General features: G+C 43.0%; 2 protein-coding genes across 18 annotated transcripts in view; one reads left to right on the top strand and one right to left on the bottom strand.

Moving 5' to 3' along the window:
• RAD51B (RAD51 paralog B) overlaps positions 1-1,761 on the bottom strand; it is a 672,310-nt gene extending 670,549 nt beyond the window's left edge. For 13 of the 16 annotated variants that reach the window (XR_011432061.1, XR_011432060.1, XR_011432058.1 and 10 more), the window contains exons 1-2: positions 1,657-1,761; positions 268-336 (exon numbers count right to left, since the gene is read on the bottom strand). The gene's annotated coding sequence lies outside the window, so the exon portion shown is untranslated. The remainder of the gene's footprint in view (positions 1-267; positions 337-1,656) is intronic. The other 3 variants (XR_011432056.1, XM_070249660.1, XM_023627977.2) reach the window with 3 other exon arrangements.
• Positions 1,762-2,888: 1,127 nt separating this feature from the next.
• Positions 2,889-26,309, top strand: part of ZFYVE26 (zinc finger FYVE-type containing 26) — a 62,677-nt gene continuing 39,256 nt past the window's right edge. Inside the window, exons 1-15 of one of the 2 annotated variants that reach the window (XM_001500061.6) lie at positions 2,889-3,009; positions 3,505-3,781; positions 5,706-5,781; positions 10,152-10,241; positions 11,641-12,163; positions 12,805-12,935; positions 13,536-13,700; positions 13,847-13,935; positions 14,867-15,030; positions 17,406-17,609; positions 18,913-19,524; positions 19,773-19,859; positions 21,955-22,023; positions 22,442-22,593; positions 24,752-24,953. In XM_001500061.6, coding sequence (XP_001500111.3) covers positions 3,588-3,781; positions 5,706-5,781; positions 10,152-10,241; positions 11,641-12,163; positions 12,805-12,935; positions 13,536-13,700; positions 13,847-13,935; positions 14,867-15,030; positions 17,406-17,609; positions 18,913-19,524; positions 19,773-19,859; positions 21,955-22,023; positions 22,442-22,593; positions 24,752-24,953 — 2,758 coding nt within the window. In that variant the 5' untranslated portion in view covers positions 2,889-3,009; positions 3,505-3,587. The remainder of the gene's footprint in view (positions 3,010-3,504; positions 3,782-5,705; positions 5,782-10,151; positions 10,242-11,640; positions 12,164-12,804; positions 12,936-13,535; positions 13,701-13,846; positions 13,936-14,866; positions 15,031-17,405; positions 17,610-18,912; positions 19,525-19,772; positions 19,860-21,954; positions 22,024-22,441; positions 22,594-24,751; positions 24,954-26,309) is intronic. The other variant, XR_011432053.1, reaches the window with a different exon arrangement.

The following is a 26,309-nucleotide window of genomic DNA, read 5'->3' as shown; positions in this document are numbered from 1 at the left end:
AACAGTTAAGTTCGCACGTTCGGCTTTGGTGGTCTGGGGTTCGCTGGTTCGATACCAGGTGCGGACATGGCACCACTTGTCAAGCCATGCTGTGGCAGGCGTCCCACATATAAAGTAGAGGAAGGTGGGCACGGATGTTGGCTCACAGCCAGTCTTCCTCAGCAAAAAGAGGACTGGCAGCAGATGTTAGCTCAGGGCTAATCTTCCTCAAAAAAAAAAAAAAAAAACCCTTTATAAACTGGTCCCTCACGTCCCCCTCATTCATACCTGATTGCAAAGCCCAGATCCTGGCCTTCCTGGCAGTTACTTCACCTCTCAGTGTCTTAGTTGCGTCATCTGTAAAAACAAAGGGTAATTCAAATACCTACTTTACATGAATGTAGTGAAGGTTAAAGGATTTGGATGGTGCCTGGCACACAGTGCTCAAGGTTAACGATCACTATCATTATCCATTCATTCAGCAAAACATCACTGGCCACCTCCCACATGACCTGCTCTCCAGCCACAACAGTAAATGTGTAGGTTACTCATGTGCCATCCGGCCTACCTGACCTTCCTCCACAAAGCCTTCCCTCAACTCAGTCTCTTCCTCTCCAATGTTCTCACCACACCTTGTATATATTTATTCGGTTGTCTTATTAATGCATTATTACGGCTTGCCTGTTTGTTTCTTCCACTTGAGACAGTAAGTTCCTGCTGTGTGTGTGTGTCTGTGTGTGCGCGCACACACACCCATATGGGGAGTGAGGGAAGACAGTCAACCCTGGAGACTGAATCCTCTCCTCATCAAGAAAAGAAAAATCCTCGCTAGATTTCAATGAAAACTGTTAAGCAACTAAAATCTCATATTTACTGAGCCCATATAACATGCCAAACACTGTTCCAAGCGCTTAGGATGTTTCACCCCGTTTTACAGGTTAAAAACACTGAGGCGGGGCTGGCCCCGTAGCCGAGTGGTTAAGTTCCCGCGCACCACTGCAGGCGGCCCAGTGTTTCGTTGGTTCGAATCCTGGGCGCGGACATGACACTGCTCATCAAACCAGGCTGAGGCAGCGTCCCACATGCCACAACTAGAAGGACCCACAATGAAGAATATACAACTATGTACAGGGGGGCTTTGGGGAGAAAAAAAGGAAAAAAATAAATAAATAAAATCTTTAAAAAAAAAAAAAAAACACTGAGGCAGTGAGTTGAAAAACTTGCGCAAAGTCTAACAGCTGGCATATGGTGGAGTCCGAATTCTAATCAAAGGATCCGACTCCAGATTCCACGCTATTGACTACCTCTCCTTGAACACCACATGAAGGGGGACAGACGCTAAACTTCCCCTAATGACGGGCTCCCCTGCCTAGACCCCAAACTGCCAGCAGGTGGGAGGAATGGGTGGGCATCAAGAAGCGAAAACATCACCCCAGAATCCCCTAAAAAAAGTTTCTTCCAACAAGGAGCACTTTTCAAGCATCCCCCATAAGAAGGCCCGAAGCCCCCAGTCACGCGGCGGGGTTTTGGTTAAGATCACTACCAGCCTAAGTGGGCGTGGCCTGCACCCAACAGTGACTCTCCTCTTCCCCGATATCAATGCCCAGGGAGCGAGCAGGAAACAATGAGCGCACCCCACTTCCCCAAAACCGCCCCCCACAGGAAACTTTCCAGTACCGGGTCTGCAGCATCCAACTTTCAAAGTTTCCCCCACCCCTCACACAGTTCCCCGCGGAAAGCGCCGCGGGGAAACAACCGAAGCGCTGGTTGGGTCGTCATCCTGGCAAAATATCCAATCAGAGGTAGGCAGAGGCCCAGGTCGGTTCCGCAGCTTGCTGGGAAATGTAGTTTACACTCTATAATAAATCTGGGAGTCCCAGTCAGTTTCTCAATATAGTAATTATCAAAATCCGGTGGAGGAACATCAGCAGAGTATGAAGCAAGGAAAAACTTTGCTTGGAAATTTCTCTTTTCTTTCTTTTGTGACTACATTTAAAAATTGCTTAAGGGACCAGAGAGGCATGTTAGTTTTCTGGAAATAGATTACGATCCACTTATCATAGAAGAGGTTTTGGAAAAGAGCTTTGATTTGTTTTGGTTTGCTTTTTTCACCATCCTTTGGTGGTGAAATAGTTTGGGAAATGCTGAACGAAATTGCTCAAACTGAAAACACAATGGGGAAACGTGAGAGTTTGTAGTTGAAGAACATGAAGGTTCGGTTTAAAAGCAGCTGTGATGAGGAAACCTAGTAAAACTGTTACTTTGAGACTCGGTTTCGGATATTATATTTTCGAAAAGGTTTTGCTCATTCTTTGCTCTCATCTTCCCTTTGCATAACTCTATCTTAAAATTTAGCCCACTGTATCCTAATTATTGACCTGCACCCCTTACTAGACTGTGAATTCCTTGACGACAGAGACTGCATCTTATTTACCTTCTAAAGTAGGGCCTAGCTTTCCGATCAATTAACAGTTGTCAGGCAAACGAGAAAATAAATGAATGCAGTTCAGCAGAAGAAAAATGGGAATTCAGAAGGTAGGGTTCTGGGATTATACGAGAGCCCAAGTGGACAGAATAACAGTGGAGGAGGATCCAGGTCTCCTTGCTCTGGGTATCCCCAGGGCCTGGCAAAAGTTGGCGCTCAGTAAATGCTGACTTCAAACGCTAGGGAGAAAAGAGAACGGAAGAAAAAAATCAACGGACACAGCTATCCTCGCCACCTACTCTGCCGAACGCAGAAAGGAAGGTGTTGAGCAGAGGAGCCGTCAATACTGACAGGGTTGGTCCTTAGCAAGGTGGCCGATTTACTTTTTCCTAGCATCCTAGCTTCCTCTAGTGCACAGAGGTGGCGTCACGTGACCTAAACAAATATGGCGCTTTATTTGCATCTTCTCTCCATTGACCAATAGGAGTAGCCGCCGTCGGTCGCCACTCTCCCCTCCTCCTCAACCTCCCGAATGGGATCTGTCACCTGACTCGGCTCAAACATGGCTGCGCTGGAAGCTCTATTGCTTTGGGCGCCGGGAGCAGGTGAGTGTATGGCGCCCCAGAGAAGGCGGAAGCGTTCTCCACGACCCCTGTAGGGAGCGTCCCTGCGCCCCAAGCCCCACCGCTCTCCAGTTCTGACACAGATTCGTCTCCTGATCTTCAATCCTCTGCCTTCAGAGAGGGCTCCAACTAGGGAGGTTCCTACTGAATTTCTCATCCTTAAGGAGGCGACCACCTGGGGATTTGGAGACGGACTGGGCATAAAGTTCAGGAGGGAATACGGAAGTGGAGTTATGGGTGTGCGCCTCGGGCTAATACGACGATTAATGTTAATTAAATATTGGATGCGCGTAGAGCGATGGGATCCACCCCTTGGGAAGGTGGAACTTCTCAAAAAGAGATAGTAACATGTCAAATCAAAGTTACAAGGATAATTAGCAAAGTCAGTACCGCCTTTCCCAGTCGGGCTGGTAGTTGCTTGTTTGTTTAAATATAGTTCCTTCCATTTCTTCTCACTCTGGTGGATATTGTTTCTAGGAGGTACTCCACGAATGAGAAAACTGACAATGTGTTCTGCGTAATTCATATCTTTCTGTCTCCCTGCACTCTGTGCTGGGAAAATGCATCATCCATTTGGAAAAGAGGAAACTGCTTCCCAGAAGCAGCTTTTTGGATTTTTCTGTGAGTGCCTTCGAAGAGGAGAATGGGAGTTGGCACAGGCATGTGTGCCTCAGCTACACGAGGCACAAGGGGATATCCCAAAGAAGGTGGAAGATATACTTCAGGCGCTGGTGGTCTGTCCAAATCAGCTGAGGTAAGGGATCTCTCCTCCTGCCGGAGAGTTACGGGGCGCCAGACGCAAGGTTCAATATTGGGCTCTGCTCAATGTGCCTCACTCAACTATCCGCTGAAGAATTAGCACAGGCAGACTGTATTTCACATGCTCTGAAAATTTACCTCTGTAATACACGTCTATTACTTAACCAATATTGGCTTTGAATTATCACCTGGAGCTGCAGTTAAGCCTGGCCAGCAAAATGTGCCTGAAATCATTCTTTCTTGCTTATTATCAGTAAAGTTAATAGTGGAACTGCATTGAAAAGCATTTTCTTTGCCTCCCAAAAAGCAAACCCTGCTCTCTTCTTGCTTATGAAATTGAAGATATTGTTGTAGCTTTAACAAAGGACTGGAGGTGAATTCACTTAAAGCTTTTTATTTTAAAATAACTATAGACTTACAAGAAGTGCAAAAATAATACAAAGAGTACCCTTTCCCCAGCTTCCCCCAATTGTGACATCTCATGGAGCCATAGTACAATATCAAAACTGGGAAATTGGCACTGATACATTACTGTGAACTAGACTACACACCTTATTCCATTTTCACCATTTTTTAATCTGCATTCACTTTTGTGTGTAGAAATTGCAAATATCTATGCAATTTTATCCATGTATAGATCTATGTAACTACCACTATAATCAAGATACAGAATTGCTCCATCACCACAGAAGAATTCCCTTTTTCCCTCTTTGCCTCTTTGTATTTGGACTCCTCCTTGTCCCCTAGCAACCACTGTTTTCTATCTAAATTCTTAATGAAGTTCTTCCTGGCACTGCTATTAACAACTAATGGTATACAAGTTAAATGAACTGTCCAATCTCTCCCTCATTTTTTCTTACTTTGGCGGTATGCTATACAGGTTAAGTACTGTATTAGCACGTGTATAGTGAAGACTTAGATGATTCTTTTCTTCCTTTATTTTTTTTCCGTTAAATTTAGATTCTAGCCAGTTACTGTCTCATTTAAAATATTAACTTCAAAGAAAGACTTATGAATTCCTATAACCCTGTTTTTAGCATGGAGTTAAAAATAAATTTTTAGGGGCCAGCCCATGGCCAACTGGTTAAGTTCACACACTCTGCTTTGGCGGCCCAGAGTTTCGCCAGTTTGGATCCTGGACGTGGACATGGCACTGCTCATCAAGCCATGATGAGGCGGCGTCCCACGTAGCACAACCAGAAGGACCTACAACTAGAATATACAATGTGTACTGGGAGGCTTTGGGGAGAAGAAGAAAAAAAAAGTTTGGCAACAGATGTTAGCTCAGGGGCAATCTTTAAAAGAAAGAAATTTTTATGAACTTCCTTTTTTTCTTTAAGACTACTTGATTGACTTTCTATTTTCAAGAATATACATTAGATTACTCTGCCTTTATGGTTTTCTATGTAATATTGTTTTGTTTAAAAATAATAAAGACTAGGGGCCGGCCCAGTTGCACAGGGGTTAAGTTCAAGCACTCCACTTTGGTGGCCCAGGGTTCCCCAGTTGGGATCCTGGGCACAGACCTACACATTGCTTATCAAGCCATGCTGTGGCAGGCATCCCACATATAAAGTAGAGGAAGATGGGTGCAGATGTTAGCTCAGGGCTAATCTTCCTCAAAAAAAATAAAAAGTAAAAAAAATAAAAATAAAGACTAGATAGGGAGGTGGAGGTAGGATTAAGACATTTTCTTTTTTTTCTTTTTTTTTCTTTTTTTTAAGTGAAAGCTGCCAGCTCTGTTCTGGTTCTGGTTTTATTGATCTGTTGTATACATTGGAAAATTTCTCATTAGAACAGTGTCTTGCCTGTTCAGGTTTTAAACAGACTGAGCAATGAAATCTAAATCTTGGATCACAAAAGAGAAAAGGTAAGTAGAAACTCTTCGTTTAGAAATTCTTTTGTTTTACATTTTTCAGATGTGGACAGGACATCAACCCTCAGAGATTAGCCTGGGTCTGGCTTCTTGTACTGGAAACATGGTTGGGGGAAAAGGTAAGTAGGTTTATATCTCAAATTTTCTCCTGAGGCTGAGACTGAGAAGAACTAGGGGGTAGTTATGAGATTTTCCTTCTATCTGTTACTTCCCTTATGAGGTTTATCATGTTCCTCTCCCAGTATTATAGTGAGAATGCCTTAAATTTTTATTGCTGTCTCCTTACCAAAATTCATTATTTAATTCACGGTCATACATTGGCATGTAATACCATTTGAGGTGATACCATTTTGTCAAATACCACTGTGAGTCTTGTGCCTGAGTAGAACTTCGCAGAACTCAGTGATAGTGACAAGATAGCAAATAAAGCGTAAGCCTCATAATTCTCAAGTAATGAGGAATTGGCTGAACTGGAACCTGGTGGTTCTTCCATAAATCTTATTTTAACTAGTCCAGTGCAGTGAAATCGTATAGATTTGAACCTCATTAATTAGTAATTTAATAACTCACATGAATTGAACTAAAAGTTACCAAATATAAAAAACAAAGTAAGCAAATTAATAGTGAAGGAAAACTTGTAAGGAAGTGGGTTTTTTTTAAAAACAAAAGTTGCCGTTAAAAGCCTTTTTAGAAGTTTGTAATAATTATCAGAAATTAATATCCATTTAGAGAATTTATCTGAATCAATCCTGTATTAAACTCAGACTTTAAGATTTAAGTGAGGAACCTCTGACTCAAGAGAAATAACTGGCCCAAGGTCACACGATGAAGTTAGTTGGCAGAACTAGAGCTGGAACCAAGATCTTCTGACTTCAAGTCCCCAGTCCTTTGCTTTTTCCACCTCAACGTTATTTTTAGCCTTCATGGACTTAAAGTAGGAAACCAAAAATTCTGTTTTGTAAATGTCAATAATTTAGCCTAATTTTCTTCTTTACCCCCTCAGTCATCAGAATTAATTTTGTCTTTAGTTCCATTTTGCCTTAGACTTACCCTTATCCACATAGCTGTCAAAAAGTAACAGAAATTACTAATCTAAATGGAGCTCTTATTCAGGGATGAGATAATTGCTAATTATCAAATTACCAGAGATAATTTGCCAATTGTTTAGCAAAAAGAAATGACAAAAAGACTAGCAGGAGAGGGACGAAAGAGAAGCAAAATTAAAAAATAGTCAACCCCGGGGCTGGCCCCGTGGCCGAGTGGTTAAGTTCGCACGCTCCGCTGCAGGCGGCCCAGTGTTTCGTTGGTTCGAATCCTGGGCGCGGACATGGCACTGCTCATCAGACCACACTGAGGCAGCGTCCCACATGCCACAACTAGAAGGACCCACAACGAAGAATATACAACTATGTACGGGGGGCTTTGGGGAGAAAAAGGAAAAAATAAAATCTTTAAAAAAAAAAAATTTAAAAAAAAAATAGTCAACCCCAAGATGATTGAGTTGGCTATAGGTTCAGATCTAAAAGAGAAAACTTGAGCTAAAATATTCAATACTATCTTCAAAGAGAAAAAGAAAAGTATGTCTTATGTTCCTGACTAAGGATCTTCCCAATACACACATGGAATTTGTCAAGCCAGATGAACTTTCCCCTCACAAGAGAGTATTTGCTTACTTTATGCCTGATTGGTTCCTTATTTTCTGGACAGTTGCTCAACTGGATCAGGTGGTGGATTTCACTTCCCTGGCTGCTTAGCACACTCTAAGAGTTATTCTTGTTTTTCCCAGCATCAAAGATCATTTGGTCCTTAAAGCTCCATGCCTCAGTTATTTAAACAGTTGTGGGAATGTTTTAAACTTTATACAGGACCTCAGAGAATTTTCAAGGTTTATACAAGGATCAAGACTTCACGGGCCAGCCCCGTGGCCAAGTGGTTAAGTTTGTGCCCTCTGCCTTCGGCGGCCCAGGGTTTCGCCGGTTCGGATCCTGGGCGTGGATGTGGTACCGCTCATCAGGCCACGTTGAGGTGGCGTCCCACATGCAACAACTAGAAGGACCCACAACTAAGAATATGCAACTATGTACTGGGGGGATGGGGTAGAAAAAGCAGGGGGAAAAAAAAGAAGAAGATTGGCAACAGTTGTTAGCTCAGGCAACAATCTTCAAAAAAAATAAAAGACTCCAAATGCATTCTTGGAGTAGTTCTACATGGCCCGTCTTTATCCTGGAGTGGCCCTCATCTTGTAGGCACCGTCTTGCTGTCTTGCTTGCTGGCTGGCTGTCAATCCTTTGCCAGTCTCCCACTTTCTGCCAAAAACTTCCTTTTTAATAATTAGTTGAAACAGTGATTCCATTTTTCCTTCATCCATTTTTGCCTTCTGCCTTTTTATCTTTTTTTTTTAAAGATTGGCACCTGAGCCAACAACTGTTGCCAATCTTCTTCTTTTTTATTTAATTCTTCTTCCCAAAGCCCCCCAGTACACAGTTGTATATTTTAGTTGTAGGTCCCCCTAGTTGTGCTATTTGGGGCGCCGCCTCAGCATGGCCTGATGAGTGGTGCCCATGTCAGCACCCAGGATCCGAACCAGCGAAACCCTGGGCCGCCGAAGCAGAGCGCACGAACTTAACCACTCGGCCACAGGGCCGGCCCCTGCCTTTTTATCTTGTAGTGAGTCATCTCTACGTCTATAAGCATGTGTGCAAAGATTTAGCTGCAGAGATGTTCACTGCCGTGCTGCTTCTAATAGAGGAAAACTGGAAACAACTCCCACGTCCACAGTACAGGACTGGTTAATAAATGGAAGTATATCTATTTATAAAATACCACGCCACTATTAAAATTACGTGGTAAATGAATTTTCAGTGATGTGGAAGGATGTTCATACTCTACCTTGTGAGAAAAAAAAGTTTAATAAACAGAACATTTGGTAATGCACGCACAGAAAATGGTCTGAATGTCCTTAGACCACAGTATTAATGGTAGTTCTCTTTCAGTGGGAAGATTTGGGGGAGGGAGGGTGTTTGTGTGTATTTTCATTTGCCTGTTTGCATATTCTATTTTTCTACATTGAAGATGCTTTGCTTTTATAGTAAGAAAGTCTATGCTTGGAAACATTGAGCCATTCTTGCCTGCTTTAGGAATGTTAGTCATTTATGACCTTGGCTATGCTTAAGGTAATTTCACCAGTAAAATAAATATAAGCTAATCAGTCTTTAGGATTCTAGATGAAAGTCCTAAAATCTAACCAGACTTGTTCTTTTATTAAAGGCCTGCAATCTGGCCTTATCTATTCCTTCCTCTTAGTTCTCAAGAGAAGCGCTAACCTCCAGCTTCCCAGCATGAATTTTCTCCACCAACTTCCAATCACTAGTATCATACGAGCGTTCAGATGGCGTAGGTTCACTAGGGAAGGGCATGGTAAGAAGAAGCAGGATTTTGGACTAAGAACACGCTAGATCATGTTAGCCTCTGATGTGATGAGTGGCACATGAATAAAGTAAGTGTGATTTTGTGTTCTAAAGCCCCCTCACACACACACACACACACACACGCACATTCTCTCACACTCCTGCAGGTGCTTCTTGCCTTGAGTCAGGAGACTTTTCAATAAAACCCATGTTCTGGAAGCTTTAACCAGCTGCGTGATTTACAGGTGCTCTAATTTAAAGCAGTGTTTGTCAGGATTAGTCTCAGACTTTAATCTTATTTGTATTTGTGTCTGGAGAAAAGGAGACTTTAATTTTAGTTTTAAGGACCAGGTGAGGGGAAGTTATTGTGAAACAAGGAAATACAGGAAGACTCAGAGCCGTTCTCCTCCTTTGTACATTAGCCTTCTCTGCTGGCATGTCTCATTAACAGACACTGGGATCACATTTTCTTTTCACGCTTGAGATAATTGAAAATACTTCCTAACTGTTTCATCTTTAGTAAAGATTACTTTTTAAAATATATGCTTATGCCACAGGTTTGTTTGATTTAGAGATTAAATGAGATTTTTAAAATATGTGAAAATATGGCACACAGTACCTGGCACATGATAAGTGTTTAATAAACATTAGATCTCTTCTTCTTTACTTTTATTTTCCAACTGATAATGAATACTGAAAACAGAGGTTTGGACCAAAGGGGGATCACGTGGGCCATTCCATCCCAGGCTTACCCATAACTGGGTGTTTTGGAAACTGCAAGGGAGATTATTGGAGAAAAACTTCAAGTGACAGGAAAAAATCCCGTGAAATGAGTAAACCTTGGAGTTTGAGGCTGAGCAGGGTGGGGTTTAAGTGTTAGTATTTAAGAAGAGTATGCATCCAAGTTTAGCAATTTCATTTATAAAGAATAATATCTGAAAACATATCCGAGAATTTAATAGTTAGAAGTACTTTATCCTAGAGAAACAGCAGAAATGAAACTAAGTGGAGAGAAATATTTACTTGTAGTTTAACTAAAGCATATGCCTAATCTTTATGCTTCCTTCTTATGATTCTTCCAGAAGTTACTCCCAACTGTTCTCCGGAGAAAGCTTGAGTTTCTTTTATTGTCAGAAGACTTCCAAGGTGACATTCCAGAGGACATCCTCAAGGTGAGAGAGGGCTCTGGAGCCATCCACCCAGGGTTACAGTCACTCAGCAAGCTTGACATCCAGGGATCCAGCAGAGACGGGTCCCCAGATGTTAGCTATACTCTGTTCTCAGGCAAGACCAGGCTAGGTCAAGGCCCCTCTGAGGGGAGTTTAGAGGTAGGATAACCTTATCTGATTTTAGAATTCTTAGAGGTGGATTGTCCAGAAATACTAAGTATGGCTAGAGATTAAAGATTTTTTTGTTTCATGAAAAAGGAATGCATAACTTAGATTTAAACTAGGTGTTTGAATTTTTTCCAAGATAGGGATTGGGAATGTAAAGGGAGAAAGGAACTAGTGTATGTTGAATACTTCTGTAACAGGGGCACTGGATATGTTATAGTTAACCCTCACAACAACCGTCTGGGGGCGGATTCAAACTAAGTCTTAACTATATCTATACTTAAGTGCCTGAGGGTGTGCTCTGAGGCTCAATACTTATTTTCTTCATGACCTGTCTGGCAGCTAATTAAAGACATATTTACAATAGGATTTAAAGCAGGGACTTTCACACGTATTAGATCAAGAACCTCATGGTCCTGTGACCATCTCGGAAGCAGTTAATGAAGAAGCATCCCTGAGCGCCATCGTGGACATGGTGCTAAAGTGTGGGAAATCACCTGCCTCCCCACCCCCTTCCCCCTACTCCCACTCTGCACACAAATTACAGGTAGCACTTCTTGCCTTAAGGGCTTGCAGTCTAGTTGGGGAGAATGACTGGTACACACGTGAGACAATTATGTACTAAACCATGTGGTACTAGCACTAGTGTTGGTACTGAAAGCCCAATAAATAGAGGGAGAGTGTGTGGGTTGGAGGTATTGGGGAAGGGAGGCTTTATAGAAGGATAAGGATTGAGCTAGACCTTAAAGCATGGCTAAAGATTTAGACCAGGGTTAAAAATTGGTGTGAAATGTTCTTTTAAAAATTGAATTTAAATGCCTTGAGATGGCCATAACGTCTTATGCCATTTGTCACCTGCTTGGTCTGTGAGTTTGCAGTCCCTGATTTAGGTTGACAGTGCACATTTTGGAGGCAGTGGTGGGAGGTGTGGGGTCGGGTGGGGGGGACTAGCCTGGGCATGGAGGCCTTGGGCAATTGAGTTAATCTCTCTTTGCCTCAATCTCCTCATTTTCAAAATGAGGCTAATTGTAGTGTCCGTTTAAGGTTGTCATGAGGATTAATTTGATTTTTCTGTGTAAAGAGCCTGTGGTGACTACTACAGAAGTGTTTGCTACGGCTGCTCTTATATATACACTCACATACATATATGTACTGAAAAGAGGAAAACATCAAAGCATACAAATAGTAACATTCTAGATGTGCTCACCACCTATCCCTCTCTTCATCCTCTATTTAGGAGCTATATGAGGTCTTAGCACAAGACACAGTAGGCCCTGGGCTTGATGGAAATCAGAGGCAAGAGAACCGGACCCCTCAGCTCAGCTTAGAAGCTGTCTCTGTGCTCTGGGATCTTCTGAGGCAGGCTCCCCAGCCGGCACAGGCCCTGCTGGAGCTTCTGCTTAGGGAGAATGATGGCACTGGCCTCTGTGGCTGGCGTCTGCAGAAGGCACTGGTGGACCTCATTCAAAAGGCACTACGAGCTTTGCAGGGCCCTGCTGCTGGGCCCCCTGGGGTAGTAGATGCCATCTATGGAGCCCTGCGGACCCTGCATTGCCCTGTAGAGCCCCTCGGGCTTGAGCTGCGTACTCTGTGTGAAGAGCTACTGGAGGCCTGCCGGTCTGAGGGGAGTCCACTGCAGGAGGAACGACTGCTCAGCTGCCTGCTGCACAGGGCCGGACAGGGCCTGGTTTCTCTATACGGCCATATCTATGCAGAGAAGGCCACAGAAAAGCCACAGAAGACCAAGCCCTCCGGAAAAGGTGTGTTCCCTTTGCTGCTTCTCCTTGTGTGTTGGTAATTCCACTATGCCCAACCTCTCTGAAGTCCCTCTAGGCTGGTGCCTTCCATGTTGCTCAGGAAATCTAATGGGAGAGGCTAAGCAAAAATGGGTAAGAGGTTGTTTTTGTTTTTTGAGGAAGATTAGCCCTGAGCTAACATCTGCTGCCAATCTTCCTCTTTTTGCTGAGGAAGACTGGCCATGAGCTAACATCTGTGCCCATCTTCCTCTGCTTTATATGTGGGACACCTACCACAGCATGGCTTGCCAAGCGGTGCCATATCCACACCCAGGATCTGAACCAGCGAACCCCCAGCCGCCAAAGCAGAACATGTGCACTTAACCGCTGCACCACTGAGCCAGCCCCAAGATGTTCTTTTGTAAAAGCACAGATTTTGCAGTCTAAGATGGAGTGATGGCAAAAAATAGTAAAATAATAGAAATAGCAGGAAAGAGCATTTCAGAAGCTGCTGAGAGAAGTAAAATCTTTAAGACAGAAGTATAGAAAACCTGGTTTAAGGTTTTAAGAGTGAACTGTCAGATCAGTTGGTGCTTCAGATGGGCTTTAGATTAGGAAAGAAGAGCTCCTGGCTACCTAATAATCCTTTCTGGTCTGATATTTAGTCTCACCAGATCATCTAGATCCCGAGCGGGCAATGCTGGTCCTGTTCTCCAATGCTGATCCAGCCCAGGCTTGGAAATTGGCCTATTTCTACTGCCTGAGCAACAGCAAGCACTTCCTCGAGCAGATCTTGGTAAGTCAAACTTAATTATTCTTCCTCACAGAAGTACCCAGGGATTCTCTCCAGGCTTTTTCATTCCTCATTTCTCTCCCACGAATTTATCCAACACAAAGCAGTTTAATTAGTGGTGAGTCATTTTGTCCCGGCCATCCACAGTCTAGGGGAAAAGGGCTCCAATTCAGAATTGGAACCGCAGTCGTTTTATATCCGTCCCTTGGCAGGAACTAAAATGTTGGATACGTGTAGCTTTCTGAAGGATGTGAAGAAGAAAAGACAGTGGCAGCAACATGTTGCCTGACGAGAGAATTTAATAGTTTACCTTCTGCTTTCAGATTGTAACTGAGCTTCAGTTTAATTCAACAGATATTTATTAACCTCATTCTATGTGCCATATACTGTGCCGGAGCTGGGGTTACAACAGAAGTCAGTCCCTGCCTTCAAGGAGCTTATAGCCTGGTGTTTTCATGAACATTTTTTATTCATCAGGCCACTTCTGTCATTGTCAGAAATCTCCCTGCTATACTAAAAGGCTTCTCACCCTAAGGAGCAGCCAGCTGGACTCATTCTTTCTAGTCCAAGTAGCTGCCTATAGCAGCCTCCTTTGGCTTACAGGTGACAGCGCTAACGCTGTTGAAAGAGGAAGACTTCCCAAGTCTTGGCAGCCTACTAGATAGAGAATTCAAGCCTCTCAGTCGACTGCTCGTGCTCCTGGGCTGGACACATTGCCAGAGCCTAGCAGCAGCCAAGAGGTTACTCCAGACACTCCACAGGACCCAGGTAACTTGCTCTGCACTCCCAGCTGCTCTGGAAGCAAGTGCTGTGGGGCTTTGGGCTGAGACAGAATGTGGAGTCCTGAAGTCAGTCACAACCTTTGACCCCAAGTGCCTGAATCAGCATCTCTTTCTTCTCCCATATCAACACAGGACCAAGGCTGTGATAAGCTCCTCAGGGATGCCTGTGATGGGTTGTGGGCTCACCTGGAGGTGCTGGAGTGGTGTGTTCAGCAAAGCAGGTATGGCCCTGTGCAGACAGCCCCTTCTCACCCTTGGGCACACTTGACCTGTGCTCTGCGTGTGTGGCCATTTCAAGGCATCTTCCACATAAATGTTTTGAGTTGGTAATGTTGACCAGGAATTAATGATTATTCCAACTATGAAACCAGGAAAGAAACATAAGTCATGATTATCTTCACTATAGCCATAAGGTCACAACTAGAGGATAATTTAAGGATGATGATAAAAAGAACAATAGCTCACATTTCCTGAACACTTACTATATGTGAGGCATTGCTCTAAGCTCTTTACATGGATGATTTCATTTAAGCCTCACAATAATCGTATGAGGTAGATACCAATATTGTCCTCATTTTAAAGGTGGGACAACAGAGGTGTTAAATAACATGACCAAAGAGACACAATCCACATTCTTAACCATGTGTTATCCTGGATCACACTTTTATTCAACAACTGCTTATTGAACCATATGCGAAGCCATGTTTCCCTGATAACTTAGCCTTAGGTCTTCCCTACATCCAGGTTCCTCTTTTGCGCTTCACCCACCTCACCAGCACTTCCTGAAGGAGAGTAGGCAGAGGGGGAAGTAAGGAGGGGCCCTTATTCAAAGTAAAGCCAGAGAAGCTTGTGTCAGGTCTGAGCTAGGAAGAATACAGAAATTGGGAAGCTTAATCTGCAGGCCCTTTCTAGACCAATAAGGCCCTTGCTAGGTTTTTTTCTATAGAAATAAGGCTGACTTGATGATGTACTTCCCTGAGGGTAAATAAATGCTATGCTCTATCCTAGACCAACTGAAATTTAGTATTTGGGGAAGTGATACCTGCGGTGTTATGGGCCAGAGAGAAAGCACAAGAGGAAATCAAGCTTGGTCTTTCTCAGAGCAATTGTATAAATTGCCTTCCCTTCCATCCTCCCAACTATCTCTTTCAGCAACCCCATACCAAAGAGAGATCTCTTGTGTCATTTACATGGTGGAGACAGCCACTCAGTGCTCTACTCTCTCCATCACCTTACAAACCTTCCAGCCCTCAGGGAGGAAGATGTTCTCAAGCTCCTACAAAAGGTGCCAGCCAGGGACCCCCAGCAACAGCATGGTGAGTTGATGATGGAGTGACTTTCAGGGTTCTCTCTTAGGACAATCTTACACATGTTTCTTCCAGCACAAGATTTATCTAGATGTGATTCCTGGGATCTGTCAGGATGAGTCATCCAGCAGGTGCCCTCTAAATTACTGCTGTTTGCTTCCATCAGATTATAGGATGTAGGGGCATTCCTTCCCTTTCTTGGTGTGGTGTACGGAATCCTGTGAGCACAGTCCCATAAGAACCCTTGTCCTCATGGAACCATCTCAGAACCACTAGCATGCCTTCTTTCCGATGAAACAGAATTAGGAAATGTCCTCTGAATTTGCCACATTGTCATTGGCAGTGTTTATGCAAAGTCTTGATGAGTCTTTCCACGCTTCATAAACTTTTTCATAGTACATTTTGTGCCTTCCTTCACTCCCATATTTTCTTGATACTCTCCTTATCAGATAAAGGGGTTTAGAAGAAAGACTTGCCTAAAACAATAGCAAAGCCTTGTTTTAACTTTAGATCTTTGCTTAAAATTCAAGTCTCCATTAACAAGCTCTTTTTGCTCTCAAAAGTCATATCGTAGTGTAGTCACAATCTGCCATGCGGGCCAGGGACACTTACCCGTGAGAGAAACAAATGTTCTCATATAGCAGTAGATGTTTCTCAGCCTAGATATTGCTTTGATTTCCTTTTAAGAAGGACCTACCACTAATTGGAAAACCGGTGTTACTACATTCTATTTTTTTTCTGGAGAGATAGGCAACTTGTTTAGCAGATTTCCTAAAGGGAAGTGGAGCTCTCTGTTTTCTACATACAAGTACAAAAGGCTTTCAAAGAAGTATTTTATGTCTGATCCCTGTGACCCACCAAGACACACTTAGAATTTAAACTTGGAAAAGGCAAAGAGGAACATTAATAGGGCTGGGACTAGGATGAGGCAAGAGAAGCATGTAGAATACAAAATTTAAGGAGCCAATCCCTCTCAGGCTGGTGCAAGTACTTGCAGGTCCTGGGCCTGGGCGTAATGCCATGTAGAGGCCAGGAGCATAGAACCATATTGGTCTCATTCTGCTTCTTACCCTGACCTTGGCAAGGCTGAGCTTCCTAGAAGAAGTAATCACTAGGAAGCCTGTATTAAAGGGGTTTATTGCAGCATCCTAGTAGCAAAACATTCCTAACTACTGCAATGCCCAGTCCTGCCCAAGAGGAATTTGCCTGAGTGAGGGATTCACTCAGTAGGACAAATGCAGCCATCAGAAATTTAGTTTATGAAGAAATATAATCAAATGCTTTTCCTATAATGGGTTAAGAAGTAGGAAAATGAAATCGTTTAGAGAATGTCATTATATGTAACTTAACCATTCACACACACACACATGCAAAACTACCAAAGGGGTTAAACCAGAATGTTACAGTGATTGTGTTTAGCTGGTAGGATCATGGGTGATTTTTTTTCTTCTTTTTGCTTTACTACATTTAATGCTTCTTTTTTTGAGCAGATTGTTCTTTTGTTATGGAAAGAATTAGGGCCAGATTTAGATATCTAGAGACCCTGTAAAGATTATGGTGCCCTCCCTCCTAAAGTTAAAAAAAAATTTTAAATGAGAAATTATAAATTATTAAACAAGTACAAGGAATTTCAAAAGAGTTTGTGATTTTTTTTCCCCATGATGTCTGCTTCAGTGCTTTCTTTTTTTTTTTTTTAAAGCTTGGCCCTGAGCTAACTTCTGTTGCCAGTCTTCATTTTTCTTTTTCCCTTCTTCTTCCCAAGCCCCCCAGCACATGGTTGTATATGCTAGTTGCAGGTCCTGCCAGTTCTGCTATGTGGGACGCCACCTCAGCATGGCCTGATGAGCAGTGCTAGGTCCGTGCCCAGGATCTGAACTGGCAAACCCTGGGCCACCAAAGTGGAGGATGAGAACTTAACCACGCGGCCACAGGGCTGGCCCCTTCTTAAAAGTATCACATCTTTTTTAAAAAAGTTTCTGTTGCCTTTCCTCTCATCACTCAATCTAGATACATTTTAAGTCTACCTTTTGGATAATGTGGTACTAGGTAGACTAAACATTTGCTCTAAGTTTTGATTTTTTAGCAAAGGAAAAACAAGTATTTTAAGAAATATAAGAAAAAGACCTATTAAAAAGCCATGAGGGCTGTGTCGAACAGACATGGAGAAGGGAGGGTGGTGGGGAAAAGGAAGTGGAAGGGACTGAAGGTTGACGTTGACCAGAGGAGAAGGCCTGGAAGGGATGGTGGTCAAACTGACAGGAAGGAGAAAGGGTGAGAGCACTTAGGGACCTAGAAGTGCGGCAGCTCTCTGCTTCAGCCGTACTTGCAGCCCATGCCTGAAAGAATCAGCTCTGAAGTTCTGCGTATTTCCCTCTACAATTCAGATTCGGCAGATACCCTGGCCCCTGAGCACCTCAGCCAGTGCCAGAACCTGACACTCTACCGGAGCTTCTGTGCCATGAAGTATGCCATCTATGCCCTCTGTGTGAACTCACACCAGCACTCCCAGTGCCAGGAATGCAAAGACAGTCCCTCTGAGGACCTGGCGTCAGCTGTGGAGCCCACGAGTGATGCTCTCCCCTCCCCAGGTACAGTGTTTCCCCCTCATCCTTGGCGGAAGCTGGTAATACCCTGTCCCAGTGAATTCTTTGTGTGAGAGCCCTTTTCCACCAGGATTGGGCGTAGTGGCCTTGGTTTCATTATGCCCAGGAATATTTTCATCCATTTATCAGCCTCCATGAATCAAAGGGACACAGAGAAAGCAAGTGGTTTGCCTAAGTTCTAATGGAGTCTGATCACCTAGTGCAGTGTTTTCTTTTTTTTTTTTTTTTTTTTAAAGGTCACTTTTTTTTTTTTAAAGATTTTATTTTTTCCTTTTTCTCCCCAAAGCCCCCCAGTACATAGTTGTATATTCTTCATTGTGGGTCCTTCTAGTTGTGGCATGTGGGATGCTGCCTCAGCGTGGTCTGATGAGCAGTGCCATGTCCGCGCCCAGGATTCGAACCAACGAAACACTGGGCCGTCTGCAGCGGAGCGCGCGAACTTAACCACTCGGCCACGGGGCCAGCCCCATAGTGCAGTGTTTTCTAAATGCTTTTTTTTAATTACAATCCACAGTAAAAATAGCGTTTCACATCACACTCCAGTTTGCACCTAGGGATGTAATTTGTGTCTTTATATATGTATGTGTATATGTGTATATAAGTGATACTTAAATTGAAATGTTTTGAGAAACAATACTTACCCTTCCAAAGGGCATGTTCTTGATTATGTTTCTGTTCTGTTTCATTTTTTTAAGTCTAAGTCGATTTCCCATCCTACCATGTGAAAGATACCAACCTAATATCCTAACCTCTCATTTTTCTTAATAAACTTATAATTCCTTAGCTTGCCTTCTGCGACTAGTGGTCAGTTATCTCTCCCTTGTAGCTTCAGAATTGATCTTCACCTCTGAGCATGGTCATTTTTTGACCAGCGAGTATTTCTTAAAAGATCTGGGTAGCCTGTGATCACCTTTAGTGTAACAATGAGTGAAAATAGAATTGAGGTGTCCGGGGTCCCATGCTACCTTCATTCGAGGAACTGAAATATGGAGTGCTTCTCAAAGATGAGGAATAAATGTAATATTTAAAAAGCAGAAACAAAATAATGAATGTTCGCTTATCTGTACTTTTAGTTAGGGTAGCAAAATCTTTCTGCAAATCATGAAAAGACATGGCTGAATAGTCTCTTATTCTTCTGACTGTAACCACCTTTCCCTTAGTCATTAAAAAATAAATAAATGAGCTAAAGTTGTGAGAAGGTTTGAGTCTGGCAAGTATTTTTTCTAATATTTGCATTTTCTCTCTTTTCTTCTCTTTCTCTCCTCTTCTCTTCACCATGCTTCTTTAGGTGCTTCAAGGCTCTTCTCAACATACCTGGCCAGGTGTCAACAGTATCTGTGCAGTATTCCTGACTCTTTGTGCCTGGAACTTCTAGAAAACATCTTCTCATTGCTCCTTCTCACCTCTGCCGATCTTCACCCAGAGCCTCACCTGCCTGAGGACTATGCTGAGGATGATGACATTGAGGCGAAGGGCCAGTTGGGCTTGAGGTCCCCATCAGAGAGCCCTCAGCACATAGCACAGCCTGAGAGGAAGTCAGAACGGGCTTCCCTGGGAGTCCCCAGGAGCCTTCCTTGTACCATTCCAAGCTGTCTGAAGACAGAGCCAAAAGACAGTTCCCCAGGGCCTCAAGGGCACAGCTTTTTGGACCTAAAGCACTTTACTAGTGGTATCACTGGGTTCCTAGCTGATGAATTTGCAATAGGGGCCTTCCTCAGGCTTCTCCAGGAGCAGCTGGATGAGCTCAGCAGCCATAACCTCCCTGAAAACCCAAAGCTGCTAGAAGGCCAGAGCTGCTCGGGAAGCAGAGATGGACTGCCGAGCCGCCTGCACCGGTTTTCCAAGGTTGTCTCTGAGGCCCAGTGGAGATACAAGGTGGTAACAAGCAACCAGGGCTCAGGTGAGAAAAGATAGCAGAACTGGTGGGAGGGATAGCAGAAAGTGGGAGGGAGAAAACTCCCAGTTACGTGGGAAAGCGAAGAGTGCATGGGAGTCACACCATTAACTCAGGGCATATCACCATAGTAACCAGTAGCACAACCATGTCTCAGACCTCAGTCCAAATCTTCCCCTACCTGTTGCCCCAGGAGGTAAGTCAAATCAAAATTGATTAATCTCTCGTATGACCCATTGGATCTGCTCTTCCAGAGGAGCAACCTTCCCGAAGATACCGGCCTGTTGCCACACGGCACCCCAGTCTCCGCCGGGGTCGTCGGACAAGAAGGAGCCGGGCAGGTAATCTGAAGAGCTCTCCCCATGCCTCGTTCCCATGCACCAGGCAAGCGGTATACTGCCACTTGTCTAATATTCTTTAAGATAAAGTACGTGGTCCAAACAGACAAACAAAAGTGATCTAAGATCAGCCTAGTCTCACCCCCCAAGGTAACTCTTGCTAGTAGTTTCCTTCCAGAAACTTTCCATGTAATACAAGCATATATAATTTTATATGTACAGATGCACCATACTATATGTACGATATATGTTGAGAACTGTGGCTTCCTCTTTTTACTTATATCCTTTTATACATACAAATGTAGCATACTATATATTGAGAACTTACTTTTTTCCACTTACTATTTTAAAGGTTGCTTAGTATTCCATTGTCATATGTATCCTTTTGTGGACATTTAAATTGTTTCCAGTTTTTTATTTTTATAAACAATGCCACAGTAAACAACCTTGCTCATATGTCTTTGCATACTTGTGAGTATATCTATAGGATAAGTCCCTGGTGGTAGAATAGAAGGTCAAAGGAATGTGGACATAAAACATAGATATTACCAAATTGCCTAAAAAGAAGGTAGACCAATTTACATTCTCACCAACTGTATATGAGTGCCTATTTGCACATACATTCGTCAAAAACAAGTAGTATCAGATTTTTAAAAATCTTTGCCAATATGATTAATATAGTACTGGTGTGTCATTGTTTTAATATTAATTTTTAGTTTAAGATTGAATATCTTTTCACATATTTGTTGGCCATTTATATTTTTCTGTGAGCTGCCTTTTCATGTCTAAGATCCACATTTTCTATTGGTTTGTCTTTTTTGTTGAATTGTAGGAAACTCTTTATATATTAAGGAAATTATTCTGTCATTATGTACTACAATTTTTTCTCCATTTTGTCTTTTGACTTTGATTATGAGTTTTTGTTAAGGAGTTTAATACAGGAGCATTACACAGGAGTATTAAATTTTTAGATAATCAAATTTCCATTATGGCTTTTGGTGTCATTTTTAAATAATTAACAGGGAATTTGTAAGATTTGTCTTATGTGCTAAACAATACTAGGTATCTTGAGGGAGGTGAATGAGTCATAAACCAGGACTTTGCCTTTAAGGAATTTATAATTTACCTGCAAAGACAGTATACATAAAAAACTTCAACTGCACTGAGGGACTGCCTGGAAACAGAAGTCTCTTAGAAGGAGAGATCAGCATAGCCTCCAGAGATCAGGGAAACAGCTTTTATGGAAGAGTTGACTCTTGAACCAAGCTCAAAAGAATGAGTAAGTTCCAGCTAAGTGGCAATGAGAAAAGTAAGCATACTGGGGATGGTGGAGGATACCGTGAGAGAGACCTGGAAAACTTCAACGTTGAGTTGCTAAGGCCCTTAAGCTGCTCAATTAATTGTTTTGAGTCAGAAAGCACAGTTTGCATCCACTTGATCCATCCAGCCCAAGAATGTACAATCCTTCTTCTGTTTCCTTTCTGTCTGTTCCTTTCCAAACAGTGAGCCAAGGAGACTCCCTCGCACAGGGCCAATATCGCCCTTGAATCCCACAATAAGGACTAATAAGCCTCCATCGCAAGCCCTAGCTCATCAGGAAAGCAGGCCTTGAGAAGCTTTTCCTCCGGGCCTTTAAATATTGTGGTCTTTGGCAGACCAGTTCTTATACTTTGGTTCCCTACGTTTTTAAGTGTGAGGACAACTTTTTCTTTGTCAGAAAATTTTGTGATGCTCCTTTGCACCCTCCTTCTTCCTGGTCATAATAGTTGTGCTTTTCTTTTTTCAGACTTTGACAGTGCTTAGTGAGCAGATGGGGGTCGCTGACTCCTAGAAATAACTTGAAAGCTCCTGAGGCTCTGAGACCAGAGGTTGGAAACCACTGGTATAAGCTACTACCCAGATGCGCACGGGGCCTATTAAGTACAGCCCTCACCTTTGGTCCTTAGGACCTTGCCTTTTGCTGTAGAAGGAGCAGCAAGTGTAGCAGTTACCCATTATCCACTCACTAACTACCTAGATCTTGGCCTTCAAGCCAACTTCTCACTTTCTACACTGTGAGGCATTGGTGGTTGATTTTCTCTCTTCTTAATACTTCTAGATGGCCGGGACAGAGGTTCCAATCCATCCCTGGAAAGTACGAGTAGTGACCTGAGCACAAGTACTTCAGGTATGGGGGTCCCAACCAGTGGCCAACTTCAAGCAGCTTTGCCCTGATAAGAGTTGCCATAAACCATGGTGTGAAAACCCAGACTGAGCACTTCATGCCCGCGTTCAGGAAGGTTGGTTCTGCAGCTGGCCAGAGATATTTCAGTGGGGAAAAGAGAAGGGGCTGTCTCGCTGTCAGTTGAGTTGCCCATCAGCAGAGAAAAATGGGTGAATGCCCAAGGAAGGTAGTTGGTATGAAAGTCTCATACTCAAAGATGATAGTATAGGTTTCCCTTCAGTTAAGGAAAAATAAAGACCATTTACAGACCTTTTAGAGAAGGACTTTGAGGAGATAGGAGTTTGGCGGGAGGTGACAGCAGTATAGTTTTTCCTCAATTTCTGTTGCTTCCTTTGCCCCCTGCATTCTTGCATCCCAACAGAGGGAAGTCTGAGCACTGTGTCTGGGAGGAATGAGCTGGATGGCAGGTTACAGCCCCAGCCTCAAAGTTCGCTCATCCCCATGATGTTCTCCCCACCTGAGTCTCTGCTGGCATCCTGCATCCTCCGGGGGAACTTTGCAGAAGCCCATCAGGTGAGGAGAGTGCTTGTGCGGCCATACCTCCTCACGGAGTCAGCCCGTAGCTAACTGGAGCCCGCTGGGCCTCAGGTAAATCTAGATGCATGTGCAAGCAGAGCCACTCGGGAGCCCTTAAGGGACCACATCCTCCTTCTGCAGGAGAAAGTTTCCATGTACCAAGCCCAGTCTTCAGCATTGTGGATTTCAAGACCCAGCCTGGAGGGGATTTAAGCTGTTGAATCATCTGCTTGTTTTCTTAATATAAACAGTGTTTTAACAAGATAATAGAAAATATTCGGCCACAATCCCACCACTTCAAAACATGGAAATATTTTTGTTTCTTTCCTTGTACTTCTTCTCTGAATACATACATGTTTTTATATAGTTATAATTTATGATGCAGACAATTTTTAATAGTAACTAAATGCCAGTTCAATATGTAAGAAGTATAGGGGTCTAGCAAGCTAGAGTGTTCATGTTCTAGAGGGAAAAGTGCATGGAGTAGAAATCAGAAAGATTCTTACCCTCTCTGAGCTTTGATGTCCTCGTTTGAAAATTGGAGTTAAATGTAATACCTGCTCGTCCTACCTCATGGGAATGTTAAAAGGATTATGTACAAGCTGTGAGAAATGCAAGAATCTTCTATTGCTTAAATTTAATAGCATAAAAGCCTAGTATTATAATTTTTTGGATATATTTCTATCTATCTATATAACTCTCTGAATATATTTATGACACTTGTGCTGGTCCTTTAACATGTAGGTCAGAATTTTCCTTTCATGTGAGGTCCATTGTTGAGATCATGGAGAAATCTAGGTGATGGGATAATCTTTGCTTAAGTTCCCCTGATCCTTTTAGATCCTATACTTTAATGATAATGATAATTCTGACCCTTTGGGGAGGATAGGACCCTTGCCAGCCTTTCTTACACCCACATCCAGAGGAAGTCAGCTGTGAACTGCCCGATGCTTTACCCCTAAATGTCCTCACCGTCTTTTCCTTTCCTGAGGCTTTTATCTTTTCTTTTTTTAATAAAAGCTTTATTTTTTAAACCTGGTTACAGAGTCAGTTGTGTGTATTATAAGAAAATACCAAAAAGTAGTAACAAGAAAATAAAATTGTTTTTAAATCTATCGTCCAGATCAATCAATATTAAAGATAAAGTATATTTTTGCCAATATTTTTCAAAGATATATATGACTTTTGTATAGTAGAGATTATTTTGATTCTAGACCTTTATATGTGCCTTTTTCATATTATAATATAAGCATTTGCCTTGGAACTGATTTTAGTGACCTTATAAAATCTGATCAAGTAGGTACATTTGACCATTCCCCTGTTACTCAACATTTAGATTATTTTCAACCTTGTAATAGTTGTAATAAATAGTGGCAAGATTATCACCTTTAGGTATTAAGCCTTTTGAATCATTTCCTTAAGAAAGGTTCTCATAGGGGCCAGCCTGGTGGCGCAGCAGTTAAGTGTGCATGTTCCACTCGGGGTTTGCCGGTTCAAATCCCGGGTGCAGACATGGCACCACTTGGCATGCCATGCTGTGGTAGGCGTCCCACATATAAAGTAGAGGAAGATGGGCATGGATGTTAGCTCAGGTCCAGGCTTCCTGAGCAAAAAAAAAAAAAAAGAGGACTGTCAGTAGTTAGCTCAGGGCTAATCTTCCTCAAAAAAAAAAAAAAAAAAGAAAGGTTCTCATAAAAATTACTGAGTTAAAGATTATACAGGTTTTTAAAGCTTTATAAATTGCCAAATTGCTTTTCAAAACAGGTTGTGACACTTCATTCTACCACTACCCACTGAGGGTTTATTTTTACACTTTGTCATTGTGCTACATGCAAAATGATATTAATGTTACATAAATTCCCTGGATTACTGATAAGGGAAAACATTTTTCTTTGATGTGTTAGTCATATGTATTTTCTCTTTGAAATTGCCCACATCTTTTGCCTATTTTCTACTGGGGCTTTGGTGGCTTTCTTGCTGAGTTCTATGAGTTATTTCTATATTTGGTCTTCTTTTTGAATGTTCAGTGCTCTTCCACCCTACAAAGCAGATGTCTGAGGACCATAGTCTAGTCTTTGGCAAGATCTCATATCTCTAGACATTCCTCAACGCAGCGGGCCCACCACAACCCACACTCCTTCCTCTCCTGTGACAGGTGGTATTCATGTTCAACCTCAAGTCCTCGCCCAGCTCAGGGGAACTGATGTTCGTGGAACGCTACCAGGAGGTGATCCAGGAGCTGGCCCGAGTAGAGCACAAGATTGAAAACCAGAACTCAGACGGGGGTAGCAGCACCATTCGAAGAACAGGCAGTGGCCGCTCAACTCTACAGGCTATTGGCAGCGCTGCTGCGGCAGGTCAGGAATCTCTTTTGCCACCATAGATGGTGAGGTAGCTGGGGGAGAAGGGTATCAGGGGAAAAGCCGCCCAAATCAGAGGCTCATCATGAAGGTGAGCAGAAATCCAGAGCAGAACACATGCCTGACAGAACAGCTATCCTAACGTTCAGAATCGGTTTCTAGATGTGCCCAGCTTCCCTGTCCACCGTGGTCACGTACTTGCCACTGGAGCTGTCCCGTTAAGCTTGACCTATGTAACTTAAACTGAAGGGTGTGAATGCTAGTGCCACCATGTGTGTTGATGGCCACTATCTTGGGCTTTAGGAAATGGTTTGGAGTTTCTTTCTTTCCCATGTAATTATTCAAGGATAAAGCAAGGATAAAAGTATTCTTTTACTTTTCCGTAAAGTGAAGATGTTGTATGTAGCACCTGGGGCCTGGGATTCACAGGTCTCAATTCCCAACCTTGGCTGCACGTCAAAAAAGATCATCCTCTCACTATGTCTTGAAAGTGGAATCTTGTCCCACGTTTCGTCTGTTACTGGTCTAGGCTCTATACATCAAGTACCCTCACACGTTGCTCCTTCTGTATTCTCCCAGGTATATTTCTGTACCTATTCAAAAGAAAACATGTACATCCTTCTTGTTTTTAATATAAATGGGCTTTTACAACAAGTACTGTTTACTACCTTGCTTTTATAGCGGCGTATTTTATTATTTTTTTTTTAGATTTTTTTTTTTCCTTTTTCTCCCCAAAGCCCCCCAGTACATAGTTGTATATTCTTCGTTGTGGGTCCTTCTAGTTGTGGCATGTGGGACGCTGCCTCAGCGTGGCTTGATGAGCAGTGCCATGTCCGCGCCCAGGATTTGAACCAACGAAACACTGGGCCTCCTACAGCGGAGTGCGTGAACTTAACCACTCGGCCACGGGGCCAGCCCTAGCAGTGTATTTTAGAGATCTTTTCCAATTAGCATACACAGATCCACCTCATTCTTTCCCTACCTATTTTTAGATCCTATTTGAAAGAAGCCCTCGTCATCTCAACCATTCTGAGTTTCTCTTGGTTTTCCTTTCCACACCGTTGGGGCTGTAATGATGGTTCTGATGTGCATGGATGATATCCTATGCAGAAGGACCTCAGACATTTTTTAAATAAGTACTTTTCGGGGGCCAACCCTGTGGCCGAGTGGTTAAAGTTCCATGTGCTCCACTTCGGCAGCCCAGGTTCGTGGGTTCAGATCCCAGGTGCGGACCTACTCCGCTCATCAGCCATACTGTGGAGGCATCCCACATACAAAGTAGAGGAAGATTGGCACAGATATTAGCTCAGGGCTAATCTTCCTCAAACAACAAAAAAAAGAGGATTGGCAACG

The sequence above is a fragment of the Equus caballus genome, chromosome 24 (assembly GCF_041296265.1).
Source record: "Equus caballus isolate H_3958 breed thoroughbred chromosome 24, TB-T2T, whole genome shotgun sequence".
Classification (NCBI taxonomy): Eukaryota; Metazoa; Chordata; class Mammalia; order Perissodactyla; family Equidae; genus Equus; species Equus caballus.
The sequence above is the reverse complement of the archived record's forward strand: the minus strand, read 5'-3'. Positions and strand labels throughout refer to the sequence as shown.